Source organism: Ailuropoda melanoleuca, chromosome 8 (genome assembly GCF_002007445.2).
Source record: "Ailuropoda melanoleuca isolate Jingjing chromosome 8, ASM200744v2, whole genome shotgun sequence".
Classification (NCBI taxonomy): domain Eukaryota; kingdom Metazoa; phylum Chordata; class Mammalia; order Carnivora; family Ursidae; genus Ailuropoda; species Ailuropoda melanoleuca.
Window position 1 is genome coordinate 61,888,191 of NC_048225.1, and position 17,123 is coordinate 61,905,313.

The window sequence follows — 17,123 nt, forward strand, 5'->3', positions numbered from 1 at the left end:
TACTGGAACTCCATGGGCTTTGTGGACCTCAATGTCTGTTTCCTTCCCCAAGTTAGGAAAGGTTTTAACCATTACTTCTTCAAATAAGTTTTCTGCCCCTTTCTCTCTCTTTTCTCCTTCTGAAATACCTAAATTGTGAATGTTGGCCGACTTGATGTTGTCATATAAATCCTTAAAACTATCTTCACTCTTTTTCATTCTTTTTTCTTTTTGCTCTTTTGATTGGGTGATTTCCAGTGCCCTGTCCTCAAGTTCACTGATCCTTTCTTCTCCTTCATCTAGTCTGCTGTTAATCCCTTCTGGTATTTTTCAGGGCAGTTATTCTACGCTTCAGCTCTGTGACTTTTATTTGGTACTTTCTTATATTTTCTTAAAATTCTGACCTTGTTCACTCATTCTTCTCCTGTGCTAAGTGACCATCTTTATGGTCATTATTTTGAACCTTTTATCCAGTAAATCTCTTATCTCCATTTCTCCTTCTTCTGAGGTTTTATTTTGTTCTTTCGTTTGGAACATGTTTCTATTTCTTCATTTTCCTTGACTTTCTTTGTTAGTTTCTATGCATTCAATAAAACAGTCACCCCTCTAATCCAGAAGAAGTGGTCTCTTATAAGAGGATGAAATTTATCATTCAATCTTACCATGGTTCTTGGTTTTCTCTCAGCCTCTGTGACTGTCAAGCAGACTACCTTATTCTTAGTGTTTCCTGTAGTTGAGGCTGTATCAAGACCTGTCAGTGTGCTAAAGAGAAAGATCCCCAACTAGATTCAGACTGACTAAAAGCCAGGCCCTCAGGAAGCAGCTTTTAATGTATGCAAATATACATCTTTTAGCAAAAGACTTGAAGATGCGTATTTCTGTCTGCTCCTTCTGCACTGAGTCCTGGGTGGGGATGGCCAGTTACGAATTTACTTTCTTTGCTAAAGTCCTGTGGGAGCTGACAGCTTAAGCCTTCCTGGCTACGAAAGCCAGGAGATTAAAACGGTGCATTCCTTGGGCAGCAACTGCAAATATGAAGTGCCAGACATGTGCACAAGTTCTTTCCAGGGGAAAACTGGTGAAGTGAAGTGGTCCAGAGAGACAACACAGAGAAGACACCTGCTAGCCTCCCTGGTCTCCAGTGAGGTCCTCAGAGATATGCTAAATTAGAAACTTGACCCTAAGGCAGCAACTTTTAAAGTATGCAAATAGGACTCTTTCGGGGAAAGACTGGGAGATGGACATTTCTCTCTGTTCTCTTCATGCTGAGCCCTGGGGGGAGAGCCACAGTGAACTTTTGTGAACCTGTTAAGAACTCTACTTGTTTGCTATAGTCTGGTGGGTCTCATGGACATTAGCCCCACTGGCTTTCAAAGTTAGGTGTTTTGGATGCCCATTCCTCAGGCACAAGTCTTAAAAGTTGGGGCTAGATGTTGGGTCCAGATGCTTTATGTCTCAGGGAAAAGCTGGAAGTTGTAAATTCCTTCCCAATGTCACTGTGCAAGGGGTGGGATTTATGGTAAGAGTCTGTCTTAGCCTTTCCTACTCACTTCGGTGCGGGTATTTTCTTGATTGAGCAATGTAAGTTGCTCAGCTAGTTTCCAGATTTCTTTCAGAAGGAATCACTCCATGGTAGCTGTAGATTTGGTGTGTCTGTGGGAGGGACTGAGTTTAGGAGTTTGCTATGTCACCACTGACAATGTAGGAACCCCTTACATTGTCTTAATGTATTACTTTTCTGTCAGTTATTCTGGGGCAAGAGGTGTTTGTTGTGAAGGAGAAAGAAGGAAGAACTTGAATAACCACAGTTAGCTCCATTGGGCAATTCTAGGGAATTGTGAAGAGGTATTGTCAAGAATAGAGAAATAAAAGAAATTATTACATTCTCAGAACTAACTTAAATTCTGAAGATCAACATAGAAATGAAGGGTCACCTAAAAGAGATAGAGGGGCTTTTGGCTGGAGAACACTTTTAGACTGAATTGATCAAAAATGAGAATTTGATTATTAATGTTGGCAACATCCACTCAAACACTACCCAGGACAGAAATGGCTATTTTCACTGACTTTTAAGTTTTTGTCCCCATTAACAATATAATCTCTAATTTCAAATAGAAACAATGGGCTATGTTAGTCCAGCAGGCACTAAATATTTGACATAAAATATTCCTTAGTTTGATGCCACAACCAAAATGCTTCACATTTTGATATGGCCTTCCACAAAGATCTGACAACAAAGAGAGAATGTATTGATGCATATTTTGTTCTATGTAACCTTTTAATTTATCACTGTAAATTAATAAACTAGCATGTTGGTTTTAGTACATCAGTCTAATTAATGTGGATAATATAAGTCTGTGTCATGAAAGGTGACATCTCCTCTTGCACTGCAAATTCAGATTTCTGCATCTAGAAAAATTCAGATATTAGAGTCTAAATTAAAGTAACCCAAACCACAAATGCTTCTTTGTAAGGCCATTTTAGGAAGCAAGCCAATCCTTTACCCTGGCAGTGATACTCATTCATCTACATGTAGCAGAAAGTACTGCAGATAATGCAAACTGGCTTACTCAAGATCCTCCAAACTCTTCTATAGTTTCCGGTTTGTACTATAGAGCTTTGAAAGCAAAACAAACAAACAAATGCATAACAACAACAAAAAGGTTTTTTATTCCTTTCCAGGGGGTGGGATCTGCATGCAATCTGACTTCCACAAGGAAACAACCCATATGAGATTTAAAGCAGAAGTCACCAGTGTAAGATAGATAGGCTGCACATGAGAGGTTAGATTTCTAGGGCAACATGTAAAGGTTATATTGTCTAGTACCCAATATCGTAAGTGCCAGGTGGTCAAAGGTAGAAAAAGTATGGTTTCTACTAAAACAGACCCAAGCGAGGCAATACCTAGTACCCAAAATTGGTTCCCTGCTCAACCCTGAACCATGAAATTACATAAGCTGCCCAATATATTGTCATAAATCCTTTTAGGTATATATTAGAGAAAGTAGATTCAGTTGTCTGAAACTGAGAACCCCAAAAAATACTCTGAGAAACCTAGTATTTTTCATTGCTATGGTTCTAGCATGTGAATTTCAGTCCTGTCATGTTGATACTCCCTAATGACTTGACATTTAGTTGGGTACTTAAAAAATAATATGAAGCATTGTGATAGGTGATTTATAAACATTCTGATTATACGCTCTATATTCTGTAAAAGACCTCTCAGGAAAAGGACTGACAGGGAAAAATCACAGTTTCTCCATGAGAGGATACGAATCTTCCTAATAAACCAATTCATGAATACACTATTCTTGCAAATATTCAGATTATGGTCAACATTTTAAAAGAAAACAAAGTTTACCTTCTTCCTCTCTTCTTCAACAGTATAGTACGTCAGTCTTTCTAAAGTAGCCCAATGAATTTAAATTTACAGTTCTAACAAAAACAAATATGGCATTAAAAAAAAAAAGATTCCTAAATGTTGTTCCTTTGGCTAGAAAAGTTGTTGTACCTGAAGGTTGATTTCTGCCTCATAGAAGGTTAGGCACGAGCAGTAATGTCGATCTGAGTCAATATCTGTCAGGACCACCACAAAAAACGTCGGCTGCTTCCTCTCTCTGGACAGCTGCCACCCACCAGGCTGACAAAACTAAATGGGATTAAAAAAAAATTGTCACATTTTAAAAGCATAAAGAAAATTTATTACTTATAAATTTTTGTGATATGATAAATATCCTTCCATTGTAAAAAAAAAATTCCAGCTAATGTGATGTTACCTAAGCCAATATATATATTTTTTAAGTACATATTTATAATGTACTTTCTCTAATGTACATATACATTTAATGAGGACAGCCTAGATTTTCCACAGATGCCACTCATTCTGAGACACAGACTGGCATATGTAGAAATAAATCACCATAAATGAAAAACTTGCCCCCCTTTAGAACAAATCATGAAATGAGTTGAAGATAAAGTGCTAAGTATCTATCACTGATGGAAAACAGAATTATTTTAAAATTCCTTCATTAATCTAAGTCTTCAATTCCATATAATGAAAAAGATATCTTGTTCATCAAGATAAACCACATTATAGGCTATATAATGTACATTAATATATTTTAAAGAATAGAAAACATACCATGTATGCTCTTAGACCATAAGAGAACTGAACTAGTAACAGAAAAATAGCTGAAAAAGTCCCAAAATACTTGGAGGTTAAACAACACACTTCTAAATAATACATGGGTCAAAGACAAAATCTCAAGAGAAATTTGAAAAATATTTCTAACTAAATGAAAATACAACTTATTAACATTTTTGGGATTCACCAAAAACAGTGCTGAAAGGAAAATTTATAGCATTGAATGCATATATTAGAAAAGAAGAGAGACCTAAAATCAATAATCAAAGCTTCTATCTTAGGAAGCTAGAAAAAGAAGAGTAAATTAAATCCAAAGTAAGCAGATGAAAAGAAATAATAAAAATTAGAGCAGAAACCAATGAAATTGAAAACGAAAAATCAATAGAGAAAATCAACAAAACATAGCTGGTTCTTTGAAAAGATCATTAAAATCAATAAGCCTCTAACCACTTATCTAAGAAAAAAAAAGATACAAATTACTAATATCAGAAATGAAAGATGAGACATCACTACAGATTCCCATGGACATGAAAAAGATAATAAAGAAATACTCCAAACAACTTGATGCCTACCAATTTGACAGTATAGATGAAATGGATCAATGCCTTAAAAGACGCAATCTGATAAAACTCATACAAGAAGAAATAGACCATCTGAATAGGTCTATATCTATTAAATAAATTAAATCAATAATTAATAATCTTCCAAAATAGAAAGGATCAAGCCCAAATGGGTTCACTGGTGAATTTACTAAACATTTAATGAAGAAATTATACAATTTTCTACAATCTCTTCCAGAAGACAGAAGGCAAGGGAATACTTCCTGATTCATTCTATGAAGCCAGCATTACTCTAATAGCAAAAGCAGGAAAAAAAAAACATAAGAATACTACAGATCAATTTCCCTCATGAACACAGATGCATAAACCCTCAACAAAATATTTACAAGTTGAATCCAACAATATATGAAAAGAATCATAAACCACAACAAGTAGGATTTAGTCCAGGTACACAAGGCTGGTTCAACATCTAAAAGTAAATTAAAAACATTAAGAAGACAGATAAGAAAAAATCACATGCATATCAATACATGCAGAAAAAGCATTTGAGAAAATCCAACACCCATTCATGATAAAACTCTCATCAAACTAAGAATAGAGTGGAAGTTCCTTAACTCCATAGAGAACATTTACTAAAATCCTACAACTAATGTCATACTTAATGATAAAAATCTAGAAGCTTTCTCAAAGAAAGGAAGTCCCCTATCATCACAACTCTACAAAATCGTACTGGAAGTCCTAACTAATGCAATTAGACAAAAAAGAAAATAAAAAGTGTACAGATTGGGAAGAAATAAATATAACTGTCTGTTCACAAATGACATGACTATGTAGAAAATCTGAAAGGATCAACAAAAAGACTCTTGAAAGTAATCAATTCTAGCGAGATTCCGGGATACAAGGTTCATATACAAAGGTCAACTGCCTTCTTATATATCAACAAATGAACCAGTGCTGTTTGAAATTAAAAATACATTACCATTGAGATTAGAACCTCCCTCAGTTAAATACTTAGGTTAAATTTAACAAAATATGTACAAGATCTACATGAGGAAAACTATAAAACTTTAAGGGAAGTAATCAAAGAAGAACTAAATAAAGAGAGAGAGAGATTCCATGTTCATGGATAGGAAGACACAATACTGTCAAGTATCAGTTCTTCTAGACTTGATCTATAGTTCAATGCAATCCCAATCAGCAACCCAGCAAGTTATTTTGTGGATAATGACAAACTGATTTTAAAGTTTAGACAGAGAGGCAAAAGATCCAGAAGAGCCAACATAAGAAAAAGAATAAAGTCAAAGAACAGGACATTATCTGACTTAAAGACTTAATAAAAAGCTAATCAAGACAGTGTAGGGGGCGCCTGGGTGGCACAGCGGTTAAGCGTCTGCCTTCAGCTCAGGGCGTGATCCCGGCGTTCTGGGATCGCCCCACATCAGGCTCCTCTGCTATGAGCCTGCTTCTTCCTCTCCCACTCCCCCTGCTNCCAAATAAATAAATAAAATCGTAAAAAAAAAAAAATTAAAAAAAAAAAAAAAGACAGTGTAGTATTGGTGAAAGAAGGGACATACAGGTCGATCAAATGGAATAGAGACCAGAAATAATACACCCAAACACAGGCAACTTTGACAAAGAACGAAAAGCAATGCAGTGGGAAAGAGATAGTCTTTTCAACAAATGATGCTGAAATAACCTGATATTCATATAGAAGAAAATGAATCTAGATATAGATAGACCTTACACTCTTCATAAAAATTAGCTCAAAGTGGATCATACACCTAAATGTTAAAGACACAAAACTATAAAACTCCCAGAAGACAATATAGGAAAAAATTAAGATGACCTTTGGTTTTGGCAATAACTTTTTAGATAAAACACCAAAACAATAAACCATGGAAGAAATAATTGATAAGTGAGACTTCATTACAATTAAAAACTTTTGCTGTTGGAACACTACATCAAAAACTAAGGATATATTGTATGGTGACTAACATAACATAATAAAAAAATTTTATTAAAAAAAAAAAACTTTTGCTGTGTGAAAGATACTATCAACAGAATGAGAAGACAACTGGAGCACCTGGGTGGCTCAGTCAGTTAGTTAAGCATCTGCCTTCAGCTCAGGTCATGATCTCAGGGTCCTGGGATCAAGCCCCACGTTAGGATCTCTGCTCAGCAGGGAGTCTGCTTCCCCCTCTTACTCTTCCCCCCACCCTGTCTCAAATGAATAAATAAAATCTTAAAAAAAAAAAAAGCAATCTGAACAGCAGCCTGGACATTAAAAAAAAAGAAAAGAAAAGGAGAAGATAAGCCAAGAAAGGACTGGAAAAAAGTTTGCAAAAGACATACTAAATAATGTATAGTCATCCAAAATATACAAAGAATTCTTAAAAGTCAACAATAAGAAAATGAACTCAATTAAAAAATAGGAAAAAGATCTGAACAGGTACCTCACTAAAGAAGACACACAGAAATAAAAAGCATATGATAAGACATTCAACATCCTAAGTCCTTACATAATTGTAAATTAAAATAACTATGAGATATCAATACATGTTTATTCCATGGTCAAAATCCAAAAAACTGGAAATGCCAAATACTGACAAGAATGTAGAACAACAGGGGTGCCCGGGTGGCTCAGTTGTTAAGCGTCTGCCTTCGGCCTGGGGCGTGATCCCAGGGTCCTGGGATCCAGTCCCACATCGGGCTCCCTGCTCAGCTGGGAGCCTGCTTCTTCCTCTCCCACTTCCCCTGCTTGTATTCCCTCTCTCGCTGGCTGTCTCTCTCTCTATCAAATAAATAAATACAATCTTAAAAAAAAAAAAAGGTAGAACAGGAACTCTCATTCATCGCTGGCAGGAATGCAAAATGGACAACCACTCTGGCAGACAGTATGACAGTTTCTTTAAAAACTAAGCACATTCTTAATATACAACCCAGCAATTGTGCTCGTTGGTATTTACCTCAAAACATAAATTCACAAAACCTAATGCATGGATGTTTATAGCAGCTTTATTCATAATTGCCAAAACTTGAAAGCAACCAAAATATCTTTCAGTAGATGAATGGATAAATAAATTATGACACATTCAAGACAATGGAATATTATTTAGTGCTAAAAAGAAGCCATGAAAAGGCAAGGAGGAACCTTATATGCATATTACTAAATGAAAGACCTCAATCCGAAAGGGGTACATATGGTATGATTCCAACTACATGACATTCTGAAAAATGCAAAACTATGGAAAGAGCAAAAAGATTAAGGGTTATCTGAAATTGAGGGCATTGCAGAGACATGAATAGGCAGAATACAGAGGATTTTCAGGTTATGGCACTTGTATATATATAATACTGTATAATACTGTATATATGGTAGTGTATAATACTGTGTATATAATACTGTATAATACTGTGTATATATAATACTGTATAATACTGTGTATATATGATACTGTATAATACTGTGTATATATGATATTGTATAATCCTGTATATATGATACTGTATAATACTGTATATATAAAATACTGTATAATACTGTATATATAAAATACTGTATAATACTGTATATATAAAATACTGTATAATACTGTATATATAATACTGTATATATAGTACTGTATATATAATACTGTATATATACTACTGTATACTACTGTATATATATAATACTGTGTAATACTGTATATATAAAATACTGTATATATAATACTGTATATATAAAATACTGTATAATACTGTATAATACTGTAAATATATAATACTGTATAATACCATATATATATATAATACTGCACAATACTATAATGGCGGATACATGCTATTATACTTCTGTCAAAACCTATAGAATGTATAACACCAAGAGTGAATGCTAATGTAAATTATGGACTTAGGCTGATAATGATATGTCAATCAATGTAGGTTCATCAATCATAACAAATGTACCACTGTGGATGGGGATACTGATAGTGTGGGAGGCTGTGTGCTTTGAGAACAGGGAGCATATAGGTACTCTCAGTTCTTTCTGCTTCATTTTGCCGTGAATCTAAAATTGCTCTTCCTAGTCTCCAGAAGTGTAAGGGAAGAAAAAAAGTGAAGTCCATTTTCAAAAATCTGAAGAGGGGCGCCTGGGTGGCACAGCGGTTAAGCGTCTGCCTTCGGCTCAGGGCGTGATCCTGGCGTTATGGGATCGAGCCACATCAGGCTCTTCCACTATGAGCCTGCTTCTTCCTCTCCCACTCCCCCCTGCTTGTGTTCCCTCTCTCGCTGGCTGTCTCTATCTCTGTCGAATAAATAAATAAAATCTTAAAAAAAAAATCTGAAGAAAACAAGATACCTTAATTAGCAGTATTGTTCAAGAGACAGAACAAAAACAGAAATGAGTTTACCAATACAGCAGCTCTCTGTGACAGATTACCTTCTGTTATTCTGCTCAATAACTATGTAATCTTGAGCGTTTTATTTAACCCCTCAGTGCCTCAATTTCCTCATCCGTAAAAGGCAGACTATGAGTACGGCCCTGCTAGTACTCTTGGGAAGTCTACATGAGTTAACACATGCAAAGTGCTGAGAATAGCCCCTGGCATATAATCCAGTGAAGTAAACATTACCCCCTTGGATCCAGCTTTAGTTTCTGTCATCATATCTGTAACACTTTCTTTCTCTTTCTGTATCAGTTTCTTCTAAAACCTGCCCCTCCTTTCAGTGCCTCAATGCTTCCTTGACTGAGTCTAATGAGACATTAAAAAAAGAGATCTGGATAATTTCCTACATTTGGAGAGAGACATTAATCATGTTCAGAGCTTCTCTACCAGTAGAAAAATTCTACCAGACTCATTTCCACAAGCAAATGTCACAGGAATAAAGAAATAGCATGAAAAGCTTAAAAATACACGAATTAGCAAATAAGTGAAAACATTTTTCTTTATGACATTTTTATTTTGAAATAGCTATTCAAGTATCATTTGTTCTGAGAACACTTCTCTGTCATTCCCAGTTGTCTCCAGCACCTCCAGACCCAACAATCAAGAAGTTCTCTCCCGTGTTCCAAAACCATTTTATACATTTTTATTACAATAAGTAATTATAATAGCAACAACCTTTTCTTCTTCTATATCTCCCTAGAACTTATTATCTATTCTACTAATTTGGTACAGAAAAGTTGATTTGTCATTTTCTTTATGTGTATATTTCTCTTTAAAATCCATTTATCCAAGTTCTTGTGGCCATCATAAAGATTTTTTATTCTAGAATAGCAGCCCTCAAAGTGTGGTACACAGAATCAGAGGGGTCCCAATAGTAAAAACTATTTTCATAATAATACCAAGAATTCGTGGTTCCTTTCACTTTGTTGACATTTACATTGACGCTGCTAACGTAATGGCAGGTAAAACTGCTGGCACCTTAACAGAAATGAAGGCGTCAAGCCCCAAATTATACTTGCAGTCACTGTATTCTTCATAGCTACAGATCTGCAGTTTAAAAAAAAAGTCAGGGGCGCCTGGGTGGCTCAGTCATTAAGTGTCTGCTTCAGCTCAGGGCGTGATCCCAGTGTTATGGGATCGAGCCCCACATCAGGCTCCTCTGCTATGAGCCTGCTTCTTCCTCTCCCACTCCCCCTGCTTGTGTTCCCTCTCTCGCTGGCTGTCTCTCTCACCATCCAATAAATAAATACAATCTTAAAAAAATAAAAATTAAAAATTTAAAAATTGTTTAAAAAGTCAGTTTCAGTTTAAAATGTCCCTGATGAAGCAATAAGTGGTTTAATTTCATTATAACTCGACCCTTGAGTATACAACTTTTTAAATAGTCTGTGTTTCAAATAGTAAGGAGATATAAAGCACTTTTGCCGCGTATAGAAGTATGACAGTTGTTCAGAGAAATACTACTAGTGTTGTTTAAGTTGTGAGATGAACTAGCTGCCTTTTTTCCCTGCCATTTTTTACTGGAAAGAATAATTGACAGACAAATATGCTTATACAGATTTACATGTATGGCAGACACTGTCTCTAAATAAATGAAGTGGGTCTGTCATTTTAAGATAAGGATCTGAGGTGTGTGTTACCAATGATAAACAAGCTTTCAAGCACAATCATGAGTCTCACAGCGTTTGCATTTCTGATGAATGTGACAGTAACATTAATGTAATATTTACAATACTGTATATTAATATGTGTCAATATTTGGAAGATCTGTATAACTCATTGATTCCTATTTGCAAAATAACCAATGTGTGATGTTATAAAATCACACATGGATAAAAGACCTGTTCAAAGCGATAAGTATACCAAGAGATTTTTTTTTAAAGATTTTATTTTATTTTAATTATTTTATTTTTTTTAAAAGATTTTATTTATTTATTTGACAGAGATAGAGACAGCCAGCAAGAGAGGGAACACAAGCAGGGAGAGTGGGAGAGGAAAAGAAGCAGGCTCATAGTGGAAGAGCCTGATGTGGCTCGATCCCATAACGCCGGGATCACGCCCTGAGCAGAAGGCAGACGCTTAACCGCTGTGCCACCCCGGCGCCCCATACCAAGAGATTTTAATGTAACAATATGAAAAGTTCATTGATGTGTTTATGGATTTGACATTGCATCTAATTTTTAAGAAATTATTACTTGTTGAGTTTTAGATAGTATTCAAATAAGAGTTCCCATAATTATCTTAAAAAGCTATTAAACTACTCCTCCTTCTTCCAACTACGTATTTGTGAGACCTGATTTTCTTAGTGTACTTTAATCAAAACATCATATTTCAAGAGCTTGAATGCAGAGGCAGGTATGAGAATCCAGCTGTCTTTTAGTAAGCCAATATCAATGATATTTATAAAAATACAAAACAATACCACTCTTTTCCCAATTTCTTGTTTTGGAAAGTATAGTTATTCCTTTATTAAAAATATGCTATTTAATATGTGATGGTTTACTGTTATTTTAAATGAATAATAAATCATTTTAAACTTTCTAATTATAATTTTTTTTTAAGATTTTATTTACTTATTTGACAGAGAGAGAGACAGCCAGCGAGAGAGGGAACACAAGCAGGGGGAGTGGGAGAGGAAGAAGCAGGCTCCCAGCAGGGCAGGGAGCTCGATGCGGGGCTCGATCCCAGGACCCTGGGATCACGCCCTGAGCCAGAGGCAGACGCTTAACGACTGAGCCACCCAGGCACCCCTCTAATTATAATTTCCAATGCATAAATGAATAGATAAAACGACATAAACAAAACTCTTTGGGGATATACTCAATAATTTTTAAAAGTATGAAGTGTGAGACATAAGTGTGAGACCTGCTATTTTACTGAAATAGGTAATTAACACATAACTAACCTTGGCTTAAGCTACTTGAAGAGCAGAAAGGTATAATCCTTGGTAGAACTAGGAAGTTTTACCAGGTTACAAGAAAACCCAGAGGTGTTTTTCAAAATCTTCTCACTCTTTCTCAACAAACTTCTTTCCAGAATTAGATACACATCATTTTCTAAAATGAGTTTCACAATCAAAAAAAAAAAAAAAAAGTCTGATCTTGGGCTATAAAATATCATGATAGAGCCTGAATCACGGATTCCACTTGTCAACAAACAACTCTTCCAATAAAAAGTGAATATGTTCTGTGGATTAACAAATAATACCATTCTCTTAGAGGTCTGTAATTCATTATCAGCTGATCATTAGGCTTGGCAAATGGCATTAAAAGCTATTGGCTATAGAATTACTATGTATTTTCACAAACCTTAAATGAAACCATTAGGTTTCCAATAAGGATTAAGCTAAATCTCTTTATGTTATTTCTAATTTTATTGAATATACTGACTTTTCAATTCAAAGGTACCAGTCATAGAGTAGAGTTCACAAATAACTTTCATAAGCAAGTAGGTCTATCACTTAAAGGAACGATCAAATATTTTACCGCTTAAACTAGAAAATAATTCTTACTATGTCCACTTTTCTCAAATATTTTATATATACACAAAATATAATAAAAAATGTTATAGAATAACCAAATATGTCCACAGTATTATTGTGATTAATTTGAATGATCTCTCAAAAGTGAAATATTATAGAAGATTCTTTGGGGGAGTCTCACCCTGAATATTTCCAAGACCTTCATCCACATCTAAAAATTTACAACTCACTGAGATACATCTTACTGTGAGCTTTAATTTGTCTCTTAAAAAAATGAAGCCTGTAGTAAAAGTTCTTCTTCTAACAGAAAATAATAAATATAAAACATCCCAAAGGAGAACATGAAAGTTTGGGTAGTAAGATCTCCTTAGTTACTTAAATGGCCTCATTGTTTACATTATAAAGGGGATTCTGTTAAAATTCTGATAAGATAAATAAAATAAAATAAATAAAACTTCTGGGAAATCCCAAGGATCACTTTTCAGATTCATTAACTACTTCAAAACTAAGCTTGATGTGACCACAGTTAAGATAGTAATGATGAGTCATAGAAGGCCTGTCAGATATATTTTACTAAGTTTTGCACAAAGATGCTGTCAAGATAGTCAACTAGATACTGGTTATACATGAGATCTCTTACCTCATACATTAAATTACAGCAACAAAGGAATTATTTTATATTATGCATTTAAATAGGGGCACCTGGGTGGCTCAGTCAGTTAAGCATCGGACTCCTGATTTTAGCTCAGGTCATGATCTCAGGGCTGTGAGATCGAGCCCTCCTTCGGGCTCTGCACGGAGCATGGAGCCTGCTTAAGATTCTCTCTCCTTCTCCCACCGTCCTTCCCCCTCTAAAAAAAAAATCCATATACTTCATGGGAAATTTCAAATGAATGAAGTGAAATACTCAAATGAAAAGAATATGCAAATACTCAGAAAATAAACAATACCTCACACAATTGAGTTTACAAAAATGTTTTTTCAAAGGATAAATTTCAAGAATTTTAAAGGATTTTCAAGGTTTCAATTTTCAAAGGATTTTAAATTCAAAAGAAATTTAACCTTCAGTTAAAATGTCTACTTTCCAAATTCACTGTATCATAAGATAAAGTAATAACAGAATTTGGGGTATGAAGACATGATCCCACTGTTTAATGAGAAGTATTCCTCATAGGATTTAGATTAAAATATAATAATGCTAGCTGGTTCACCCACTTCAAATCTTAACTGAAAGTGTGCTGAGGAAGTAATAAACAACAAGGGAGTGGACACTACAATTCTTGAACCTGAGCTCGAGTCACATTTCTGACAGGAATGTGAGAAAATGTTTAGACAGATGGAAACAGAATAGTCACTAAAAGATAGTAAGCAAAATGATAAGGATTAAACAAACAGGATAAAATCAGGATTTTGCTCTCCCCAGTAAAGATACTGGCAAACAGGAAAAAAAAATGCTATCACAGGTGCAAAACCGAAACTGTTTAGAATTGACTGTCATAACTGATTGGCCATCATTTTGTCCTCCTTTTTAAGTCACTGAGGAAACACATCTATTTAGAATGATATCATCAATGAATATACTATATAAGTTGACAATATTGTTTTCAAACATAAATGAATGTATTTGCAACACCTTATGTTTTTGACTATTCCCTTCCACCTGACCCTCATCATTTCACACAGATCATGCTCAAACAAATTTTACAACATATCTGGGAATAGTGAATATGGGGATTCCTTTTCAGGATGTTATCTGTCTTTGTTCAGCTCCAGCTTTCTTTAAGACCTTAGCATAACCTAGAAACAAATGATACCTCAAGGTTGCAGGGTCAGACAGACATTGCTGGATTCCACACATTAATGCAAACTTTGCTTACTTGGTTGTCTCTCTAATTGCCCAAATGTATGAAGTAGATCGTTTGGAAATAGGCCACGTATTCTCAAACAAAAGGTAAGTGCCAATAATTCCTCATAGTTGTTAAACACTATATATAATTGTAACCCCTAAGACTCATCTTATGAATGATGAAACCAAGGCTAGGAAATGTTAAGGTCATATATAGCTAGAATGCAACAAAGGCAGGACTAGAATTCAAGTCTCAATACTTTTAGGAACTGTGTCTTTTCACTGCTGAATTATCTTTATAAACCACCTTACGGATATTATTTTATGTTAATATAAATTCACAGTAGAAAAATGTGGAAAACAATGAAAATGAATTAAGTTCTTTAACATGCAAACTTTTCCTTGCAACCATTTATCTCTGAATATATTTTTTTATGAATTATGAGTCCTGTTTTTCTCTATCTTCTGGAACATGTACACAACATCATATAGGTACATAAAAGTACCATAACTTAGCTAATCCTTTATTGTTGGTTGTTTAAGGTGTTGACAATTTTTTCTTAATAACTAATGTTAGGATATGCATGGTATTATATAAATTTTTCCAGGCATGTTTCATTATTTTTTTAGGGAAGGAGAACTGGTTTTGTAAAGTATAATCAAAATGAGCACAAAAATGTTTAATTATCCTTGAATTCCTTTTTAAAGGTTAAGCAATCCCAGAATTATTTTGTTGTGCTGATTTCTTTTATAAAGAGGGTAGAAAAGAAGTGATAACAAAGAAATGTTATTCTGAACTATAGCCTGACCAAAGTAGAACTGTTTGTGTAATAAACTAACCGAAACCTTGGGAAACTGACCTCTGCTACCAAGACAAGCCATGGCAGCGTCAGGTGCGTATTCTATACTTTGGACGGATTATTATTCAAGAGTTCAGAGAAAACACAGTAGTCATAAGAGTCTGGATGAGAAACCAATTTAAGAGATGGGAAACTCTCTAATGTTTTGTTATCATAAAATAATGGATCTCACGTATATGTGCCCAATTTTACTAGGCAACTTTTGACGAAGTATACTTTTAAAAAGATGATCCAAAGCAATTTGCTTTAAATGAAGCTTAATTTAAAATAGGTCACTTACACTGCTTTTAGTAAAAATTTACGTTCAGATATTACTTCTACACATTACACTGTCCTCATCAGTATAATAAAACTTTCACTATGTATTAAATAATATGTCTGCTTGGAGAATCCAAGCAAGCTGATTTAACATTGCTGGAATTGGCAAGAGTTTAGATTTAAGATTTAAGAATACATAAAATCAATAGTTTTGATGCCAGCAATAAGTAATTAGGAAAAAAAGCCTATTCGTAATTAAGATTATGAATTAATGTGTTTTCAAAGCCACAGGTTGAGCTAACCTAACCTCTCAAGTTTTAAATATTTTGGCAAACCATTCTCATAAAAAGCCCTACGCATAAGGCTTTAAATACAAAATTTCAAGAAGCAAACTCTGAAGAGAAAAATGAACATTTGGAATAGCTTCTTTCAAGTTTGGAAAAAATACAACTGCATGATTTACCAATTTAAAACAATTTCAAGATGAGAAGCACAAAAGAAATGCTATTAATGATTTCTGGTTAAGCACAGCAGATGAAACAAATGTGTTTACTTCTATGACCTCCTGAAAACCCTCAAAATTATAATTAAAAAAAATACAAACAGCAAAGTAATGTGAAAGGAGGTAACGGGTTTAAAATGTTAACAAGAATTCGGAAGTGGAAAACTAGTTTACACTACAAATTCCTGCAAAAGAGAATGAATGGGAGGTACCAGGTATGTATGAATGTCACCAAATTCAGAGGCAAGACCAAAACAAACAAGAAAAGGAACTCAGTGGTCATAAAGACAGTTTAAGGAGATGCAGAAAATTTCAAACACTGGAGAATGAAGAAGGGATCAAAACACTGAGGAGTTTATGTATCAAAGAACATTTACAAAGCAAGAGCAATATAATAAATTTTAAAATAAAGAAACAAGAACACTGTCCCAGTCACTGTCCAAAAGGGACAAACAAATGGAAAATGAGAGGGAAGGAAATTAGATCACTGCAGGAGTTCTAATTCTTAGGTAATAGGAAATTCAAGAAGAGTACATCCAAAGGAAAAATTTACCAAAAAAACCCCCAAAACAAAAAAACAATACATACAACCATCTCCCCCTCAAAAAGGCCCCAGAATCTTAGGACAGGACTCCATTTCCATATCCCTAGCAAAACTAAGTAATGTTTTTTAAAACCCATTAATTTTAGCACATCATCACAAAGTTTCAATAAATGAAAGATAAAGAAAAGATCCTAAAGGGAAAGCAATAAGGAGAAAGAGAAAAAAACAGGTTCGCGTATTTTACAATAGATGGAAGATCAAAATAGTAACAGATACTTATTAATATAATTTGTCACATTAATAGATATAACCAGAAAAGGAATAAAATCAACTCCGTAATTTAAAAAATAAGACATAAATCAACATAACACCCATTCTTAAATAAATTATATAATGAGTTCCATTATCTTTGATATCATTTACTAGACACATTAGCGGAAGCAGTCACACAGAAGAAAGAAATTCAAGATAAAAACAATGGAAGGTAAAATTATTACTATTTCCCAATGACATGATTGTATA

General features: G+C 34.4%; 1 protein-coding gene across 6 annotated transcripts in view; it reads right to left on the reverse strand.

Annotated features, from left to right (window-relative positions):
* The window catches only part of SBF2 (SET binding factor 2), a 453,500-nt gene that overhangs the window by 261,225 nt on the left and 175,152 nt on the right, over nucleotides 1-17,123 (reverse strand). For all 6 annotated transcript variants that reach the window (XM_034666548.1, XM_034666550.1, XM_034666549.1 and 3 more), the window contains one exon: nucleotides 3,491-3,628. In XM_034666548.1, coding sequence (XP_034522439.1) covers nucleotides 3,491-3,628 — 138 coding nt within the window. The remainder of the gene's footprint in view (nucleotides 1-3,490; nucleotides 3,629-17,123) is intronic.